A 21303-nucleotide genomic window follows, 5' to 3' on the forward strand; every position below is an offset into this window, starting at 1 on the left:
AGAGACAGGAGCTGAGACCGACTGTAGGGCCAGTGCATGAGCCGACGGGTGCTGTGGGCGCCCGCAGCTCAGACTCTGAGGGAGCAGGGGCTGGGGAGCAGCCCGCCGACACCGGCCTTCGCTGGGTGAGGGGTGCTGGGGGGGCGCCCAGCGCTGTGGGCAGGCCAGCTGGGGGGCGCCGTCGGGCGGGGGGGGGGCCCAGGAGAGCCGGAGCCCACAGTGTCCGCGGGCTCACACGCCCGCTGCAGCAGGGGTTATCCTGCATGGCGATTATGGGGCCTCCGCTTTTACAAATGCAGGGACACCCCGAGTGCACACCACAGCTGCTCCCTGAGGGCAGAGACCCTGGTCAGCCTCCCTACTAACTGCAGAAACGTGCTTACGAAAGTTAGTACAAGAGCGGAGAGCACGAAAGTGACGCCCACATCTGTCACCTGCTTGCATGTGTATGGACACATACAGAAGAGAGCTGGCTGTTTAATAACAGTTAAATCAAAGTCAAATTGTTGATTACAGAGGGTGGAGTTGAGGGTTTCCCCATAATTCTGTACAGGGGAAGTTGGATTTTCAAGATAAACTATGTATTGTATAAGATTTTCTTTTTAAAGAGGAGGCTAAAATAAAGCAGTCGTTACAGTTTGATAAACATGTTGAAAAGAATAGTTTGAGCTTTGTTTACCCATAACTTGAAGGATATGTGTGAAACCATGGAAGCATGAAATGAAAACCTGTGGAACGGTGTACACAATTGCAATATTTCATTTCAGTGTGAACGCAAAGCACTGACTTCATTTATGCTCCAAAATATGTGAGAATCAAGCTCATATTTAAAATATCCCATTTATAACGCTTTTGGCATAACCTGTCAGTGCGCTTCACACCTGCTGTTTATTTCTAAATCCCCAGTGTTTTCATTACCTGGGTATTTTCATAAATGTCACTATTTTAAGTGTCGTAAAATGCCTCATCTGCCTGTATTGACAGGGGAAGATTCTAGAATGCTCTGACTTCCAGAAATCCAGGCTTTTTGCTCATTAAGCTAAGTTCACCTCTTGAAAACATCTTCGTATTTTTTCCTACAAAGCAGAGCCCACAGCTGTCCCGTCGGCACGAGAAAGCACTGCAGAGCTGAAAGAAGAGCAGGACCATTGCGTGTCGCGCTGCAGGCTCCAGAAGGTGCCTCTGACTGGCTACTTCAAGCGAATCAGACTTCCAGGAAGCATCGATTCCCACACAGGTACCGTCAGAGGTGACCGTCCCAGTGGCGGGCCGATGGCTCCGTCCTCCCCAGCCACGTGCTGCCTCATTCGAACCGTATTAAATTACATGAAGTGCACAAGGGGCATCTGCCCCTGTCTGGGGAAGCCCAGAGGGAAAGTGTCCCTGCCTGTTTTCAAAGGGCAGTGCAGGCTCTGTGCTGCCCTGATCACCGCTGAGAAGGACGCCGCAGAGCTCTCAGCACCGTGGACGCTGACAGCCCTCCCAGAACATCGGGGTGCGTGTCAGCCTCCTCCGTGGCTCTCACTGGTAGTTACCCTAATGAACAAACCCCTCCGCGGCGCCGTGGGCATAGGAAAGCCAAGTGTGAAGGGGCGTGCACGGCTCCTTCCCCACCTCAGCCTGCCCTTCAGGGGAGCTGTGGCCCCTGGTCCCCCTGCCCTGGGTGACCCGCAGCTGAAGTGCAAGAGCAGAGGCTGCAGCGGCATTGCCCTGGGCACAGGGGACTTCTCCTGGGTGACCCCTGCTGACTCAGTGCAGTGCCTGAGGGCATAGCCTCAGGGGCCACTTCTCTGCGAGTCAGCAGGACACGCTCCGGTGTTGGAAGAGCTACTGAGATCTCTGAACACCCCTTGGAAAGTGAGAGCCCCGCTCCAGACGTGGAACTGTGCTGTTTAATAGAGCTTCTCATGGCAAATTGTTTCTCTCCAGAGGACACTGTCCCAGCTCTGTCTGCCAAACCCAGCACAAATATCTCAGTGCTGGTCACACGCCCTGTGGTCACTCCCATTTGCTCTCTTTCCAGATCAGTTCTATTTCCTGTGGCTCTTGCTTGTCACCATCGCCTATAACTGGAACTGCTGGCTTATTCCACTGCGTCTCGTCTTTCCCTATCAAACACCAGACAACGTGTGCTACTGGCTTGTGGCAGACATCGTGTGTGATGGCATCTACCTCTGCGATATGCTGTTAATCCAGCCCAGACTACAGTTTATAAGAGGAGGAGACACAATCGTAAGTGGGGCTGGGGAGAGGGAAGCTGACAAATGGCTGTCACACGACCGTACAGAGGACATTCACAGCGTCGCCGTACCAATGTCTGGCTGCCATCTCTGCACGCGTGGGTCTCTTACCACTGGAAACACCAGTATAATAGCAACAACAACACAGCCCTGAGCTCTCACTGTGCGCTGGGGACCGTGCGTCTCCCTGTGCCTTAGCATCCTCTTCTTAAAAGTGGGGTAACACTAGCACCTTTATGACGTCGTTGGGATGACTGAATGGACCCCTGCGTGTGAAGTGCCTGGACTGTGTCAGGGGCTGGGCATGCGTGTGACATGGTCACTCTCAGTGTCACTCTGGTTCATGTCCTTTTACTCCCGCAATGCGGAAGGAATTATCAGCCCCACTTACAGATGAGGAAACTGAGGTTTGGAGCGGGAGGTGATTCAGCTGGAAGGGAGCCTGGGGAGGACTCACAGGCAGGCCTTAACTCCAAACACAAGCTCGTTACCCCTGTGCCATGCTGGTCCAGGTTGGCGAGATTTTCAGAATTTGATAAGACTTGACGGTACAAAGATAATGCCAGTGTGAAATGTCAAAACTAGACACATACAGTTACCTACTAATATAAGAAAATGTATAAATTGTCAGTGCCAAAGGAAGTACTATATCCCTCTAGTAACCAGGCCTCTGGCAGGCAGCTGCCTCCAGCAGGTGACAGTCTGCCCCGCACTTCAGTACTTTCGTTAAGGAGGCAGGTGTTGTTTCATTCATCAGCGTCCGCCCAGCCTCCGTAGGAGACCAGCCAGGTGCGGTGGCAGCAGCTGCCGACTTTGTAGGACAGACGGTGCCCGCGTGTCCCGCTTGTCACTGAACAGCCTGCAGTGCCGGCACCAAGGCCCAGCTTTAGACGGACGCTTTGGGAAAACCTAACTTAAAAGCAACAAAAGGCTGCCCTGACCCTTTTCATCAGCGCAGTTACTGCTCTGGCACTAGTGGCCGCTAGCCATGAGCCCATCCACAGACAGGAGGACATGTTTTCACAGCCACAGCCCACATCTCAGGCACAGCCTCTGCCATCGGCCCTTCCCCAGCTTCCTTTCCCATTGACATTCACTGTCACGCCCTCGTCACAGTCCCCACGATGGAGGCTCAGAGCAGTTCATCCGGCGTCACAGGAGGAAGAGCTGAGTGACCGAGCGATGGCACCATGGGTTCATGTGTGTTTTCGGAGAGAAGAGGTTGGTTCCTTCATCTCCTGAATATTCTCTTCTGAGTCTCCAGATGATCTTAAATTATCAAAACATGGAAAGGAGTAGTTTTGTTAGTTTTTAAAATATTATTTGCTGGGGAATGCTTTCTGTATTTGAAATCTTTCCTAGAAAGAAATTCTAAAGGCCAGAGCTGACGCTGTAGCAGAATCTGTTGACCATATTTCTCATGCAGACATCAGAGGCTTAGCTAGCTCACCCGTGCTGTCCCAGAGCTCACTGGCAGCTTGACGAATGATGATGGTGGTGGGCAAATAAGAAGTAAACAACACACAAAAACGGGTGCTAATTTCAACCTCCATTAGGTGCACAGGGGGGAGAAAATCAATGTTTGACAAATGGAAAATGACAAAATCAGTAAGGGGAGACTTTTATTTTCAATGTTCTGAGAGCCTTTGCACACAATGGAGCACTAGCACCAAGAAAAATAACCAATAAAAAGCATACTCAACGGGCTCTATTTAAAATGCATTATCACAAGCTGCAAATATAGAACAAGAACTAATTGCTTTGTTTATTCCAAAGAAGTGTAATGGTTTCTTTAATTTAGAGTAAGTACCTTTAGCCTTTGAGATTTGATTACATTTTGGTTAGAAGACTATGCAAGTTGAGTACTCAACCTAGAGGTCTCACTACATTTAACGACCTGCCACCTTTGGTGGACACCGCCCAATTATTCATTCATTTGTTCATTATTTCATTGAACAAACGTTGATTCAATATCCACAGTTGCCAGGTATTTCAGGGCTGGAGGGTGGAAATACTAATTCCCCTAGATCTTGAGGGAAGACAGAAATGTAACAGACAACAGATTGAGATGCTAAAGACCACAAGAGAGAAAATGGGGAAGAACGGCTACAAGTTTCCTACAGCATTTATTTGCAATATCTTCTGAAAATGGTGCTGCACACAGAGAACAATGTTAATAATCAAGAACCAACAAAAAGTCTCTCTTGTCTGTAATTCCCCTTTCAAACAACAGAAGTAGAGCAGAGATGACAGTGGGGATTACTGAGGTATGAGACTCACACCCACACCACTTTGCTAAAACAGCCCGTCACCGGGATCCGGGGAAACCTCAGCCACCTACTGACAGTGTCCTTCAGACCCGCCGTCACAGTCAGCTGCTCTCGGCACTGCATCGGCTCCGGAACTGTTTGTAAACTGACCTCAAGAACATTAACCACTCCCTTCTCAGCGCTCTGCATACTTTGCTCATGGATCTGTTATTTAGTTGTTAACTAACAGGCTAATTATGAGGAAGTAGAAGCAAACAGACCAGGGTCAAATTCCACCTCTGAAATTTAATAGCAGCATTAGTTGAAGAAACTAAATTTACCCTTTCATTGAATACTACCTTTCCATCCATAAAATGGGAATGGCAGTCCCCTCCCCTCCTTAGAAACCTGTTGGTGAGGATTCAGCAAGACCGTGTGTCCAATTAGGCCAGGGTCTGACATCTAGAAAGTGCACAGTGCGCTGCAAAATGAATCAGACGCGGGAATGTCCACACGCTTAGTTGCGTCCTCTTGTCTCCTATCTGTGCGTGGAGCTTTCTTACCTGAGAAGCTTCATGAGAGTAGGGCCAGTGTTCAATCCATTCCCTCTGTATCCTGGACCTCAGAGAGTGGACTCAAGAAATGTTGGGAGGACTGAAGGAATGGAAACCTTGGGTCAAGGATTTTCTTTCCTCAAATAATTTAGCCTGCATTATAGGTGTTTTAGATGATATGGTTATTTTTGAAACAATTCTATCAGTTCACAGTTAAATTATGAAGTTTTTATGAATTGTTTATCAGAAGAGGTAAATATTAAGTACACATGATAATGCCTGGGTAGAGCTTCTTCAAAAACTATCTGTTGCAAAAGTTTGTAGTGCAATTAGCATACCTTTCCCAAAGTGAGCTTCCCCTGCAGAAATGTTGCCTGCATACTGATGAGGCTTAAAAGACAGAGAATTAAGTAGGGCGACATTTTAAAACCGAGTGCCTAGTTGTAACCAGTAAACATGCTGCTCCTCGTAGAACTAACGATGCCAAATTTATTTAGGGTTCCAAAGGAAAGGGATTTGAATCACTAGGTGGTATTTTCATTGAATCTAGCAAGTTTCAGTTTCATTTACACTTAATCATAGGATCATAGACAGCCCTGAAAGGAAAGGGATAAATGTGCTAAAAACATTCTTCCAGGGTTAGGGGGGGGACATTTTAACTTAATTTCTTAGCACTTGAAATGTCCCATTTCTTAGCACCATCTGTCCTATTTAAGCTTTGAAGAAACTGCCTGAGTTTATTTAAGTTGCTGCGTGATTCAACTTAAACTCCCATGTATGTCTACCTGTGGCTCAGTAAGCCATTCTGTTTCATGGTAAAAATCATTCAATGAGCATGTCATATATCTTTGGATATATTTCTGTAAAATTTAGTGTGTGTACATGGGTAAAAGTTATAGCTAAAAATGGGGAGCAGGAAAAGGGAAGGCTAAACAAGAAGGTGGGCTAGCGCCCTCAACATCGCTTGGCACCAGTAGAGAAAAATAGCTAGAAACATTTTTAAAGTGAGAAAATAACTGATGAAATTGGGTAAAATTAATATGAAATATGTATATATATATATATTTCAGGTGGAGTCGCGTGAGCTAATGAGGCACTACAGGAGTTCTACAAAATTTCAGGTAGGCGCCTTACCATTTCTAAATTGTGCAAGCAGTCCATTGCCAATTGGATTTTAAGCCCCACCGATCAATTTCTACCAAAAACTACTTTCTTTCAGAATCATAGCCTTTGCGATAAAGTTTAAACAGATGAAGTTTTATTAGACAAAGGCAAGCCTGAGGGTTGCTTCTCAGGAGTTAAAGGACACGCTTGTATGTGCAAGTGTGTAAGTCAACACATGGGTGTTTATTAGGCAGAAAAAAAGTCAGCGTCCACACTGATTCTGATTCAAACGTCAGTGAAGGAGGATGGGTGTGCTTTGTCTTGTCCACGTTCAATGTGAGCCTCTGATTCACGTACCATGATGACGTGAAAGTTGATAACATTGTTTCTACTCCTGTTTCTTTCTTGTTCATGTAAGCAAAATAAAAAATAGAAAAGAGCAATTACTTAAATGACGTGGCATCTTCCTTTCCTCAAATAGCAATATAATCTTATATTTTTCCACCCATAATTATTTACAACCAAGTGTTTATTATCTTTTATTTGTAACTCTAAGAAATAGGCAGAGATTTGGGGCTTATGCAAGGTCACCCAATCTGTAAGCATAAACTCCAGCCCCCCATTTCAAGGACAACACGTTAGTGGCCTCAAATTTTGTTTAAAAGTACAAATCTGGGTTTAGGTACCAAATTGTCCCTATTGACAATCTATGGTGATTAAAACCCTTTTCAGTTTGTTTTCATCTCCAACTAATTTTGTTTGTAAAAAATATCCACATACCTAGACGTATTCATAGAACAGCTACACTACTTGAATGAACTCTACAAAGAGGACAAATATCCTTTGTAAGTGTGACAAGCTTATTCCAAACTCTTAATCATTTTCTTAAATTTCAGCGCAAATTAACCCCTGTATTTAATTTGAGTTTATAAATGTAAAATTTTACATGTACTTAACTGTGGTCACTCCTCCTTTTGAATTCCCTTAGCACATCCTGCCTGTGTTATGTCATTGTGTTAGTTATTTTTATGCTTGGTTATTCCACTATTAGACTGCCTATTTCTTGTGGACAGAAGCAGTGTCTTACTCCTGTTTCAACCACCATGCTTTGCAAAGTGCCTTGCACAGAGCTCGGTGTTGGTCAGTACTTACTCAATTCAATTTTCTACAACTTACTGAGAAGTGAATCATTTGTCTACACGCTAATGTATTACTCTCAAACATGACTAATGACAGTCTGCATAGAGAAGTCAAGTGAGCAGTTGAGTAGTTGTATAGACAGCAAAGGAAAAGATCACTGTGCTGACATATTAGTCTTAATACAGTTATTTTACAGGTTAAAACACAAGATCAATATGATTTGGGCCAGAAAACACGGGTGCTGGAACAGCTCCAGACAAGACTGGTCAGCTCCGCAGTCCTGCTGTCATTTGTCAGACGTTACCTTAGTGACCGATCTGTCCACCTCTCAACTTGGGTCGGGCTCAGTATCTATAGGGAAAAATCGATGGGGTTGATGGTATGATGTCATTTCTACACCAGTACTTTTAGTATTCTGTTTATAATAGCCAATCTGGATAATTCTAACCAAAAGTTCCATTGCTTTTCAATAGTATGAGGGTATTATGAAATTCTGGTACACAGTTAATTACCCCCACTCCATTTCATATGTATGGCCTTCCAGAAAGCTTTTAACTGCTCTTAATTGTCTTAAATAAATTAAATGTTTTTCAATGTACCCTATCTTTCAATACCATGTAAAAATTAATGAAAATGAGTACTTATCTTATATAAAAGAACTTTTATTGTTATTATTGCAATCAGGAGAGTATGCAGGTATGATACTATCATTTCACAATTACGAGAGTTATAGAAGGCCAGAATAATTTAAATACATGACAAATTTTAAAATATATATTTTTAGCTGTAATAGTGCTTTTAATACCTTCTCCCATAAGAGCTGCTGATTACTCGTAAATAGGACTGATTATTTTTCCTTTTCTAGATACTTTCTCAGCATTTTATTGTAGCAATATGACCTGAAGTAGACAGCAGTAGAAAGAATGGGCGAGTCTAGATGAACCACCAACAGTATAGTCAGTCCCGGATCCTGGGGTATTGGCTGAAACATAAAAGTATATCACTGTAATGAATGTGTGATGGTGTCAAATAAAATCAAGAATAGACTTGATTTTCAGTCCAAGAGCCAGCCCCGTGTTTGAAACACTATTAAAATGTATTTTAACATTAGCAACCAGACCATCTCTGAAATATATGTGACAGCGCAACAAAGATCCCAGAAAATGCAATGTCTAAGGAGAGATCAGAGGTGCACATGGAATACACTAGAAGAAGGCAGCAGAAGAGTGATCTCGTATTCATGGGGCTAATATGCCTTCCCGGGGCACCACGCCTGCGTAACTGAAGGCAGTTGTGCGTGAAACAGCAGAGAATTCGTGCTGACTGGTCAGCTTTTACACGCACTGGTATAAGTCAGTCTGTGTCCAGAACGGCACGTGCACGCACCTTAACAGTGAGTGTGCTCTTCCCACAGCTGGATGTCGCATCCGTAGTGCCGTTTGATGTTTTCTACTTCTTCTTTGGACTTAACCCAATATTTAGGACAAATAGGATATTAAAGGTAAGATAACTATATTGTTCACCTTAATGGTCATTTCTTGTTATAATAATGGAAATCTGAAAGTGATTTAACGTATCCTAAAAGTAAAATACTCATAACTTTCCCAAACCATCCTCCATTTTTCTCCCCTATCAATGCTATGAATCTTAAAACTCAAGGAAGGAAAAACACCGTTGTTTCTACTGGTGGCAGTTGCCATTGTTTGTTTTCATTCCATCATCTCACAACAGGAATTTGTATAATCTAAGGTAGGAGTGTTTTGGTGATTATAAATACAGCTATAATTACAAATGAATTTTATAATTTTATTCTTTTCTATTTGTCCTTTTTATTAGACAGTCACTAAATGCCTAGAATACTGGCTACAAAAGGAGAAAGTTAGATTAGATGGCCTCTAATTTATCTTACTCAACCAAAATTCTGTAATTCTAAAAAAAATGCAAACATTTTTGCATAACAAAATTATTTAACTTGGATACAACTCAAATGTCCATCAACAGGGAACTAGTTAAATAAATTGTGGTATAGCTATATAATAGAATACATTTTGCAATGCAAAAAAATGCATAAAGAGGAAGTTTTCTATGAACTGCTATGAAAAGACCGCCAAGATAAATTACTGAATTAAAAAACAAGCTACTTACAGAGCAGCTTATAGAGCAATGGTAACTTTTGTATAACAGAAAGAGGAAAATATTCCATTTTTCTATATTTACATAAACAGTGGAAGGCTACAAAAAAATCTAATAAAAATAGTTAACTGAGGTGGGGATGGGAGGTAGGAGGGACAAGCAGGATGAGTCCAGGCAGGAGAAGCAGCAAGACTTTTGAAGGTTGCGTTTGCTGTCGTTTCTGATCTAGGAGATCGTGAAACGTGGGCCTAGATTGGGGCAGAACGTAACATGTCAAGCTCTTAGTGGGCCGGCCATCAAATTTCTCGTCTCACATGAAAATGTCAGGCAGCCCCTGCTCTGAGATGGGAAACTTTCAGAAAGACGCAGGTTCCTATGGATTTGGGATTTTGTATGGCATTATCATAAAAGCTTAAAAATTGCCAACTCTTCACACCCCATCTCTGAATCCCTAGGGGGTCCCAAATCCATCTATGTTCAGTAGGTTTTTGTAAAATACAGAAAACCCTGAAAGTCGACATTGGTCTTCTTTGCATAGCCCCTTAATCCAGGCATTTCACGTATCAGTAAGTAAACGACTCTCTGGGGAAAACAGCATTTATCTCTTCATAACAGCATTAATGTTTGAGGGACTTTCCCTGCTCGGGAATTCTGGGAAAACAAACTATTTGTATATATTTCTAGTTAGAATCATTACTGTTATATCTGTTTTCTAATTCCAAATGTCCTATTACAGTCATAACTACACTGGATGAAATTTTGAACTAAATAATCTTTGATATTCTCTCCCAGCTGGAAGCGCCTGTGAGTCTCAGCACCTCAATAGATCATTAAATCATAGACGCACGGAACCCCTTTAGGATGCCTGCATTCTTATTGTTCCCATTTTACAGACAAAGAAACCAAGGTCGCACAGTTAGTAACTGGCAAAGGTGTTTGAGGTTCCGTGCTCTTTCTTACTCTTGTGCCCTTCTACCCAGAGTTACAAAATAGGAGTGAGGAAGGCCTGTGTGTAGGAACTGGGAGCGGAGATAGAACGAGACGCCAGCAGGAAAAACCTGGGGGGGAAACAGCGGCTCTGTTTGGACTAGATGTGTATCAACTCATTGTCCTTTCGAACAATGTCACAAATTGCTAACCACTGCTAATATTTACTGGACTTTAAATCTTGTTGAAATAAGTACACATTTAATGCAACTTCCTTAAAAGTAGTGCTGGTATAGAGCCACGGGGCTCAACACCTATTGCTGACTTCAGTGTATTATATTATACTTGCCCTATTTTACTTGCGTTTGGGGGCATGTGCTTTTTATTGTTGTAAAATAGAGTTCTATATGCTTTCAAAAGAGAAAGGAAAGAAATGCTTTTAAGCTTGATTTTTAGTAAACATTATAAACGAGACTCACCAGAAAGTAGATATAAAATACGGCAGGAAGCTCTGGAAGTTTGTCACCACACTAACAGGTACTGCCGAGAAGAAATTACCGCTAAACGCCTAGTTGTTTTAAAGACATGTGAATGGAATATTTTCAGTAACAAAATCTATTTCATATAGATTTCAATAGATGTCTTTAAGACTAACACACTTTGGGAATTTTTTTTTTTTTTTTTTTTTTTTGCTTGTTTTCTACATAGTACACCTCATTTTTCGAGTTTAATCATCGCCTAGAGTCTCTGCTGGACAAGGCATATGTCTACAGGTAACGTGTAGCTCCTTACGCTTTGCGGGGGTGGGGAGAGAAAGTGGTGAGAGGTACAGCATTTCCCATGGGAGGAGTGGGAAGAGTGTGACCTCCCTGCAGAAGAGAAGGGAATAGCCTCAGCTGTTAGGCTACCTAAAATGTAAGGTTATGTTTTCAAACAGATTTGAATATTTTGAAGTGAGATGAAAGTATGAGAATCGTATTTGCTTTCAGAAGAATACAGGACTACAACGTAGGCTGAAGTACATGCTTCTGTGAGGACAGGCACACATAAATGTGCGCTGTCACAGGTTGACTTGCCATCTGTCTCAGGACAATTCATTGTAATCTGAATTTCATTCCTTTGCTGTGCTGAGCTCACGTGCAGAGACCTCCACTCACATTTCATCATAGCATAAAGCCCCACAAGCTTCTCCAAACACCAGTTTAATGGGGGGGGTGGTGTTGTGGGACTCAACGTGGAGAGGTGACCCTCAGGTGTGGCTTTCGGGGAGGTGATTCATCCAGTCAGTTAGAGAAAGATCCCTTTACACTGTGGGTCAGAAAGCACGCCAGGGCACCATCTCTTTACTCGGCGCTAATGAGCGGGAACCACTCCCACAGTTAAAGCAGGGGCCCTGTGGAGACTGAGGAAAAGGAAATGGTAGGACAGGCTGTCCCAGACGCCACCTGAGGCCTTGTTCCACTCCTCTGTTCTTGCAGAGTCGTTCGAACAACGGGATACCTGCTGTTTACTCTGCACGTGAATGCCTGCGTGTATTACTGGGCTTCCCTCTACGAAGGAATCGCATCTACGAAATGGGTGTATAATGGTGAAGGAAACAAGTAAGCTCTCGCTCTCTAGGCAACTGTTACTGAGTCTTAACTTTCTCTCAGTGTATGAGTTTTCTTAAGCCAGTGTTTTTGAAACTGTAACTCACAATCCATTAGTGGACAGTAAAAACTCTTCAGTAGGATGGTTTTCAGTGAAAGAGGGTAGAGCAGAGGAGAACAGAATAGAAAATATCAGAGTCTGTCATACCTAATATGGGTGTGTAAGTGTTGTTGTTTTTTTTTTTTTTTTTTGTGTGTGTGTGTGTGTGTGTGTGTGTACGCACCTGGGTTGACCTAGCAAATGTATTTCTTACTTTGGATCATGATCCAAAAAGTTTAAAACCTGTGCTTCAGACAACTGAGTGTTAAGGTAACTTTTAATAACTCCAATGCTGATTGCTAGTAATGAACAGTATTAATTATTTGGAGGGCAGGGGCAGTAGCTGATTAGTTTACCACTGAAGGGTTTTATGGGTTTAGGAGTCAGCTGTAACCACTAACTCAGTTAGACACTAGAGAGGAGCAAGGATCATACATTAAGCTTGACGGTTAGACATGCAAGTATCCCAGGAAGAAAAGAGATCACTTGAAAAATGTAGTGCAGCAGAATCCAGACTCAATAATGGCAGCTGGGTTCTTTAATAGTGAGATTTCCTTTTGGTAGATCCAAGGGCCTGGCCTAAAGTCCACCCCACTCACTTTCTGCTCCAGTGAAATGACATTGAGCATATTCTAAGGTGATGTTCTTACTGGAAAAGAGCAGTTCTCAGCATGACTTTGAAGGGCAACTCACAGCAGCCTTGGGGAGGAAAGCAATTACAGGATACAGCACAGGGAGTTGAAGAGACCTCAGAAAATTACATACTACCTAGGTTGAGCATGTGTCGGAGGGATGATAGCAACAGTTTTTGAACTTTTAACTGGAACTGATTTTAAAAATTTAAAGTCAGAAGGCCCACTGATTAGGAAAACATACACACACAGAATATCTTATTACTGGAAAGTTTATAACCAAATCTATAAGAAATTCCCTTTAGAATGTGGATAAACTTACGTACATATTTAGTTTAATATAAATAACTAATTTATATAGAAAACTGAGTTAGGTATCAATATAGTAAATATTGCCTCACAGTGAGTGTGTAATCCAACAGCATCACATGCTTGAGTCTGGTCATTGTTTTCATCAAATTAGCAAAATAATAAAGAGCAGCATCATAACGCCTTCCAGAAAAGTGGAGCTGTTTCTCCTTTCACACCTGGATACCTCTCTGCAGCATTTCTAGAGAATAACATTGCTAAGCATATAATAAATACTCAGTGTATGTTAGTATGAAGGAAGGGAGAGAGGAGGAGGAAAGAATGACCAAATCTGTATTATAACAGAAAGAAATCTCAGCTTCAACTCGTACCGTGTTTCCCCGAAAATAAGACCTAACTGGAAAATAAGCCCTAGCATGATTTTTCAGGATGACATCCCCTGAACATAAGCCCTACTGCGTTTTTTGGAGCAAACATTAATATATGACCCGGTCTTATTTTCCGGGAAACATGGTAGGAAACTTAAGCCTGTCAGAGATGCTGGATAAAGATGTGGTACATTTATACAAAGGAATGTTAGTCATAAAAAAGAATGAAATCTTACATTGCGACAACAGGGAAACAGGGATGGACCTACAGGGTCTTATGCTAAGTGATATAAGAAAGACTGAGAAAGACAAATACCATCTGCTCTCACTTGTATGAGGACTCTAAAGGATAAAATAAATGAACAATCAAAAGAGAAACAGACTCAGATACAAGGAACAAACTGATGGTTGCCAGAGAGGAGGGGAATTGGGGGGACAAAGTGGCAAAGGTGAAGGGATTCAGAAGTACAAACTGGTAGTTACAGGATAGTCATGTGGATGTAAAGTACAGCATAGGGAATATAGTCAATAATGTTGCAGTAACTGTATGTGGTGCCAGGTGGGGACTAGTCTAATCAGGGGATCACGGCATAAATTATATAAATGTCTAATCACTACACCGTACACCTGAAACGAATATAAAATAATATTGAATGTCAACTGTAACTGAAAAACAACATATAATTTTTTTAATTAAAAAGCTGCATTTTTACATATTTTAACATAATTTGCATATGGCAATTATTAACATCATCTGCCCTTTCTATTGCTTCATATTGCACTTTGACCTTGTAAGCCTGAAGCATTTGTATTTAACCTCTGTGATAGTTTCTGACGACTATAAACTAGAGGATGCTTATGCAGCCATTGGGTTTGTAAACTGTGCTCTGGTTAGAGGTAGGCAGCAAATTGTGTGACACAAAGGAGCACTGTGAGCATTGAAAGTGAGAGTCAAGCTTATTACTGTACCATTAACCCTCACCAGAATAACAGTGCTGCATTTCAATAGAAGACAAGAAGTCATTTCCTTTATATTGAGTAGGTGGCATCCGTTACTAGGCTGTGAAACTTGACAAAGAAGGAAAGGGCTTCGCTCAAAAGGAAAGCACGTAGTCGTGGTGATTTTGTTCCCAGAAATGCTCCCAATGTACTTTGGCCCATATATTTATTTATTTTCTGACATAAATTTCCCAATGTGGAAATCCTGAGCCCCAACTAACATATAGGAGCAGATCCTCAAACAAAAAGTAAGAAACCAAGCAGGGCTGTCATGGGAATCGTGACGTTAGATGGAGTAAGGAAGTAATCAGAATTGCTGTACCTTAGTGCTAGGGAAATTTAGGATAACTTACCTCCTTCTTTTTACACATAAAGGTATTTATTCGGAGTCCCCTAGATACTTCAGTGCAGATACTGGCAAAAAAAAAGGAAAAGGGATGGTCTTCACAGTAGACACTAGATACCCATCAGATGTAATAAAAACACAACCGTTCAGCAGCGAGTTCAGTGGAGCAGAGGGAGATGAAAGGCAGCTGGCAGCACTGCAGGGGGGAGAGGGAGAGGGACAGCACAGGGGGCTCACAGATGCTGTGGGGACAGAGCCAGGAGTGCAGTTTCCAGGCTCTCGGCCTCACGTGGAAAGGCGCTGGCTCAGGTAGTAAATGGCCATCAACTGTGATTGGATGGCCATCAGCTGTGGCTAGTTGGCCGTCAGCTGTGACCGGTGGGCCATTGGCCACTAATATAACTGCCGTGGCTACGCTAGCAGAAAATGGGGGCTAGCGAGAAGATGGTGGCTGAGCTGGCAAGCGGGGATTGCAGTTAGGACGGCGGGTTGTGGATCGTGTGGATCCTGCTTCCTGTGTCTCCAACCCAGTCACCAGCAAGAATATACTAGTATGACTCCCCTACCTATGGCTCCCTGGGTGTGCCTTTTTGGCCTCACTGTGTCCTGCATTCTTATGCGGGGAGCGGGACCAGAGACCCCGCAGGCCGCCCCGCACGACAGATGCAGTCTGCCTGTGTCCTCATTTCAGTAAGTCCGGGTGTACATAACCGGTCACTTACTCCTCCAGATCAGCCAACACATATTCCTAAGCTCCTGTAAGATTCTGGGGCCTCATACCTGTCAGTTAGAGCTGATCTCCTAATGAGACCAATCTCCCCGTGCTCATTGCTTCCCATGATGAATTTACAGAAACCTGGAATTAAGGCAGATTGGAGCAGCTAAGAAGCTCCAACATACGCAGTATTCGACTGGGTGCTGTTGAAAGCTGCATGTCCCACGACACACCCACCATGATGGCTAACATTAAAAAGACTGGCAATACCTAGTGTTGGGGAGACGTGTGGAGGAACTGGAACTCTCATTTGTGTTGGAAGGAATGTAAAATGGCACAGCCACTAGAGGAAACACCTGACAGCTAAACGTATACCTACCTTACACACAGAAATCCCAAACCGGAATATTTACCCAACAGAAATGAAAATAGATGTCTATAAAAAGCTTATGTAGGCATATTCTAGGATGTCTATTCATAATAACCAAAAATTTGAGACAGCCTAGGTTCACCTGCATCAGAATAGATAAGCAAGTGTGCTGCAGGCATACAATGGCTACTGCTCAGTGATCACAGGAACAACAAACATGGGTGAATCCCAAAACCATGATGCTGAGTGAAAGACATCGCCCACAGCAGTGTGCCACTGTGATTTCATTTACGCAAAATCCTCAAATAGGCAAAACTCATCTGTGGTAGGAAAATTAGACTCGTGCTGGCCTTTGGGGTCGGGGATTCGGCAAAGGAATGGGAGAAGCTTCTGGAGGGATGGAAACTCAATGTCTTGATATGTGTTGGGGCTGCACATGTGTATGCATGTGTCAAAATTCATCAAACGGTACACTTCCTATTTGTGCTTTTATTGTATGTTCAGAATAAATCTATAAAAATATTGAACTCTACTTAACATGTATATTCTGAAGTACTACATTTAGGAGGAAGTGTCTTATTGTGGGTAAATTAGTTTGAAATGCATCCAAAAAATAAGATGGATATTAATGGATGGAAAAATGGAAGCTTGTGTGACAAATAGGTAGAGCTTTTTGTAGAATCCAGGTGGGTATGTGGTTATTCACTGGAAAATTCTTTGAATTTTTCTGTTTGAAATTTTTCATAACAAAATATTGGGGGAAAGTTTCATGTCACGTTCATTTCACAGAGGAAGAATTTCTGTTTCACACTAAATGTTTTTTATGGTTTTATGTCAAATTCTGCCTTAATGCTTTAACTTGGAGCTGACAGGATATATATATATAGAGAGAGAGAGAGAGACACACACACGGTCTGTTAGAGAGTTCATGTTTAAATCAGCCAGATAGAAACTCCTCAGAAAGATCTGTCTGCCTACGGTATAAACATTAGAGATGGACACACTTGGCTAATTAAGCTAATCCTAGAAAATCAGTAAGATGCCATATAATTCAATTACAAACCTTTCCATTGGTTGTGCATATCTGGGTATAAGACATGACTGAGAAAAGAATCCTAAAATAAAGCTCAAAGCATCAGGGAAGAAAACTTCCAATGAACACAGCAGACTATTTCATATACGAAAAAATAGTTGAAGGCTATCCCTCCAGATTCGGAAAAATCAATGCCTAAGCTTTACATTGATTATAACTTAACGTCCATAAATAAGACATTGAGAGAGAGTAATTCCTGTGCTTGTTCCTGTGGATGCAGTGACTTTGGCTGACTGCAGTGATCCCAACATTTGTGGTGGTGTCGGTCACGCAGGGAAAGGAGGGCGCCCTTGTCCCACTCTTGGGTAGCATTGAGTCCAGTAAAGCTCCTTAATCTAAAGACATCCACAGGTCCGGCACCCGTGACCAAAATAAATCAGGGAACGGGATATTGTAAATTGGAATTTGAAAGTTAAAATGCAATCCATAAAATTTATTCCGTATTTCTTCAAGGTGGTTCTCTTTACATCAAGTTCACTATAATATTTGTAAGTCCGAGGAAGCCTGCTAGAAAAATTGCAGAGTGGTAATATCTTTATTCTCTTGCCACAGCGGTTTCAAACCCTACCAGAATTCATTGTTTTTCTAGTCTTATGTCCACTCAGTTAAAACAACAACTGATGTCCTTCAAAAGGTATTGAATTTCAAAATGAATGGTTTCTTTCTGTTTTCATTTGAATGTTGACTTCAACTGCAGTTTGATTTTTTCCTTTGTAAACTTGAACTTCTTACTACATGATTATCTGAACATTATAAACTATTTTCTTAAGAAAAAGACCACCCTAGTTCAGAGACTAATACCCAGTTACTTAAAGTGCTGATGTAATATGTGGCACACCCAGACCAGAAATGAAAGCCTGACTGGGGCAGGATTCTGTAAAAAGTGCTCCTTTTCTGTGTTTGCCCGGGAGACCAGAATAGCGAGTTGGGACCCACTACATCAGATGCCTCTTGATAACGGTATCTGGAGGTGCTTCTGCAGACAAAACATTGTTCTCGCAGCGTTCCGTGGAATGCCTGACCGAGGCCGTGTTCTGGGGACTGTATTTAACAGTGTTCCTCATCATGCACAGAAGTGACAGTCTATACAGTGGGTTGTGTGGTAACTTCCCTCCTTCCTCACTTGGGACTCCATGAAACCCGCAGCCAATGCAGCTAAGTGAATCTGACACGTTCCGTCCTAATCTTTACAGGCTTCCTTTCTATTGCCCGGGTCCCTGCTTCTCTTTCTCCCTGGGCTCTCACGAGCTCAGTCTCTCCATTTGCAATTGCTCAAGTCAAGTACAGAGTCTCTACCAAGTATATTTCTGAGCATATTTGGTTTTCTTCAGTACTGAATTTCTAGGTAAACTATCTGTCCTAGCCAAGAGTAATTTTCCTTTTGAGATGTAGCTCTTCTCTCCTGTGTCCCTGCCATGGCTGACACGTTCAGTAATACAATAAGATGTGGGCAGAAAAAAGAGGAGGTGTGTGCGCCTGCCCCAGCTTCCGTCAGTACAAACCGTGGGACGAAGCTGGAAGAGGCCCCCCGTCTGCGTCAGTAGCCCTGAGCTCTGCAGTCGTCTCCACGACTCACTAGCGCGGTGCTCTGAAGATGGCCTGTTTCTTGGCTGTTCCTCTCATTGAGAGGTGGGTTCACATACCCCTGCCCTTGACTCTGGGCTGGCCCTAGTGACCTGCTGGACAGTGTGGCAAGAGGTTGACATTACGGGACTTCTGAGTTACCAGAAGCCTTATAGCTATGCCAGGGAAAACTGGCCACCGTGTAAGGGGTCCACCTACGCTGAGACCACCACGCCGTGAGGAAGCCCAGGCTGTCCTACTGGGCCTGCAGGGACAGATACCCAGCCCGCCCCAGCTGTTCCAGGCTCAGACATGGGAGAGAAGACGCCTTGGTGTTTGGAGAGGAAAAACTCAGGTTTTTCCTTCCTAAGGAGAGAAAAACCCAGTTCTTCCCTGCTATGCCTTTCTTCCCTCTGTGTGTCCCCTTTCCCTTCACAGAGAACACTTCACTTCTGACACTTCTGGTCACCAAGCGTGTGGAGGGTTTTCCCCACACCAAGCAATTCTCTGACACTCGTTGGGTATCCCACTGTCTAACACAATGATGACATTGTTTACCTGGAGAGAGCATCAGGTTCCAAAGGTCAAAGGGTCTGTCCCACATGACTGCCCCCCACACACGTCAGACACCAGTAGCAAGCCCAAGTTGTCCCCTGTACTTCCGACCAATTGGCTGTGGAGCAGAGCTTCCAGTTTCCCCCTCCTTGAGTTGGACTCATTTGCTAATGTGGCTCACAGAACTCAGAGAGACACTTACATTTACCAGTTTTATTAAAGGCTGTGACAAAGGATACAGATGTACGTCCAGATGGACGAGAGGCACGGGGCCAGGCCTGTGGGAAGCGCCTCGGAGCCTCCACGCCCGCTGGGTGCCACTCTCCCCGCACCTCTGTGTGTTCACTGCCAGGAAGCCCTCGACCCGTGCATTTGGGATTATCTGTGGGCTTCATCACAGAGGCGTCGCTGGTCGGTGACTCCACTTCCAGCCCTTCTCCCTTCTCCAGAGAATGGGAGGCGGGACTGAGAATTCCAAGTTCTAATATAGCTTGGTCTTTCTGGTGACCGGCCTTCATCCAGGAGCCCACCCAGAGCCACCTCATTTGAACAAAAAGACACTCCTGTCATCTAGGAAACTGCAAGAGTTTCAGGAGCCCTGTGTAGGAACCACAGTCAAAGAGGAAACATTACAATGAGCGATGTTCCCAGTCCTTTTGTCACTTAGGAGATTACAAGAGCTTGAGGAGCTCTGTGCCAGGAACTGAGGGCAGAGACCAATGTATTATATCTGCTGTCAACTCACAGCATTCCAAGACGTGGCATGGAGAGCGGAGGGACCAGGTCAACAACGAGAATCAGGGCCTCACTCACGCCTTCCCAGCCATCTGCAGCCGTCCAGGCCACCCCAGCCGAGGGCGCACCCGTCATGCGCACACCGTATTTCCCCAAAAATAACACCTAACCGGAAAATAAGTCCTAGCGTGATTTTTCAGGACAACATCCCCTGAACATAAGCCCTAATGCGTCTTTTGGAGCAAAACTTAATATAAGACCCGGTCTTATTTTCGGGGAAACATGGTAGATGAGCCCCTCTGCTTGGCCTTCCGCAGACTCCTAAGCCACAGGCTCTGGGCCTAATAAAACGGGCTGGTTCATACCGGTCACTTTGGAGTGATTTGTTCTTCACGAGAGAGAAGTGGAAGAGCTAGTGAACACGTCCTCGGGTGTGTTGAGCCATCTCACAGTGTTTAGCAAGAGTTCCCGTTCGCTTAGGTGGTCTTTGCAGGCTGCCTGTAGAAAGAAAGTCTTGATGAGGAGGAAACGGGTTACATTGTAGCAGTAATTACACTCCGCAGCACAGGATTACAGGGGAAAGCAACGTGTGTGTATCTTCTCTCTTCACAGGTATCTGAGATGTTACTACTGGGCAGTGCGCAGTTTAATTACGATCGGGGGCCTTCCAGAGCCACAAACTTCATTTGAAATTGTTTTTCAGCTGCTGAATTTTTTCTTGGGAATTTTTGTGTTCTCCAGCTTGATTGGTCAGGTAAGTTGAGATGTGAATACTTAGATATATAATGGTGTCATTTTTTAAACGCTAACACGTATTTGTAAACTTTACAGAGGAAAAATCAAAATTTGTGTTTTGGTTTTTTTTTAAAAAAAGAATGAATTTCATTTATTTTAATGAACTGGAGGAGGATGTGATCGGGTCAACAATGCCTTCCCATTTTTAACCCATGAAATCAGGAGACCTTTGTGCGGGGAGCGTCAGGCTGCACCCTCACGGAAAGAAAGGCCCGTTTCTAAGTGAGCTTCTTACCTGGAGCTTCCTGAAGTTCTTTCAAAGCTCTCTTATTTACTGAAACTTCAAATACTGTCATAAAATCCCGGGTTAAAAATCAACTTCAGAGGTCACTTAACACAGAGGTTACCGAATGCCATCTAGATTAATTTCATTAAGAAAGCATTGGTTCATAAATGTTTGTTACGGCAGCTCCTTGTCCTGTTCTCGAGGCATCACAGTCTCGTAAGAAGGTAGAACAGGTGTGTAAATAGCAAGGGGACTGGCACTTCCAAGGGGGAGACCTCAGTATTGTTATGAACGTCCAGATTTGCAAGCAGTGCAAAGCTCAACAGTGTGGCGTCTTGAGAAGCTACACTTCCTTGAGAGTCCCTTAAATATCCCATGTCTGAGAGCAAATGCTGAGACCTGTGTCCTGGGTAGAGGTAGACAAAACCACAAAATGGTTGTTCCCACCAGAAAGAGAATTGGTTCCCACTCACCACACTCAGTGGCATGAAGAAAACCCATGCTTTGACAAAAGGTGGTAATAAACACTATAACATCTGAAGCTGAGCACCAATTGTCCTA

The 21303-nt window shown here is 43.5% G+C and overlaps 1 protein-coding gene across 6 annotated transcripts in view; it reads left to right on the forward strand.

Moving 5' to 3' along the window:
• The window catches only part of CNGB3 (cyclic nucleotide gated channel subunit beta 3), a 138013-nt gene that overhangs the window by 51635 nt on the left and 65075 nt on the right, over positions 1-21303 (forward strand). For 5 of the 6 annotated variants that reach the window (XM_088799336.1, XM_088799337.1, XM_074319046.2 and 2 more), the window contains 7 exons: positions 1088-1237; positions 2024-2232; positions 6114-6164; positions 8702-8788; positions 11056-11120; positions 11826-11948; positions 20334-20475. In XM_088799336.1, coding sequence (XP_088655462.1) covers positions 1088-1237; positions 2024-2232; positions 6114-6164; positions 8702-8788; positions 11056-11120; positions 11826-11948; positions 20334-20475 — 827 coding nt within the window. The remainder of the gene's footprint in view (positions 1-1087; positions 1238-2023; positions 2233-6113; positions 6165-8701; positions 8789-11055; positions 11121-11825; positions 11949-20333; positions 20476-21303) is intronic. The other variant, XM_088799334.1, reaches the window with a different exon arrangement.

Source organism: Rhinolophus sinicus, chromosome 7 (genome assembly GCF_057876585.1).
Source record: "Rhinolophus sinicus isolate RSI-liver-muscle chromosome 7, RSI-T2T, whole genome shotgun sequence".
Taxonomy (NCBI): Eukaryota; Metazoa; Chordata; class Mammalia; order Chiroptera; family Rhinolophidae; genus Rhinolophus; species Rhinolophus sinicus.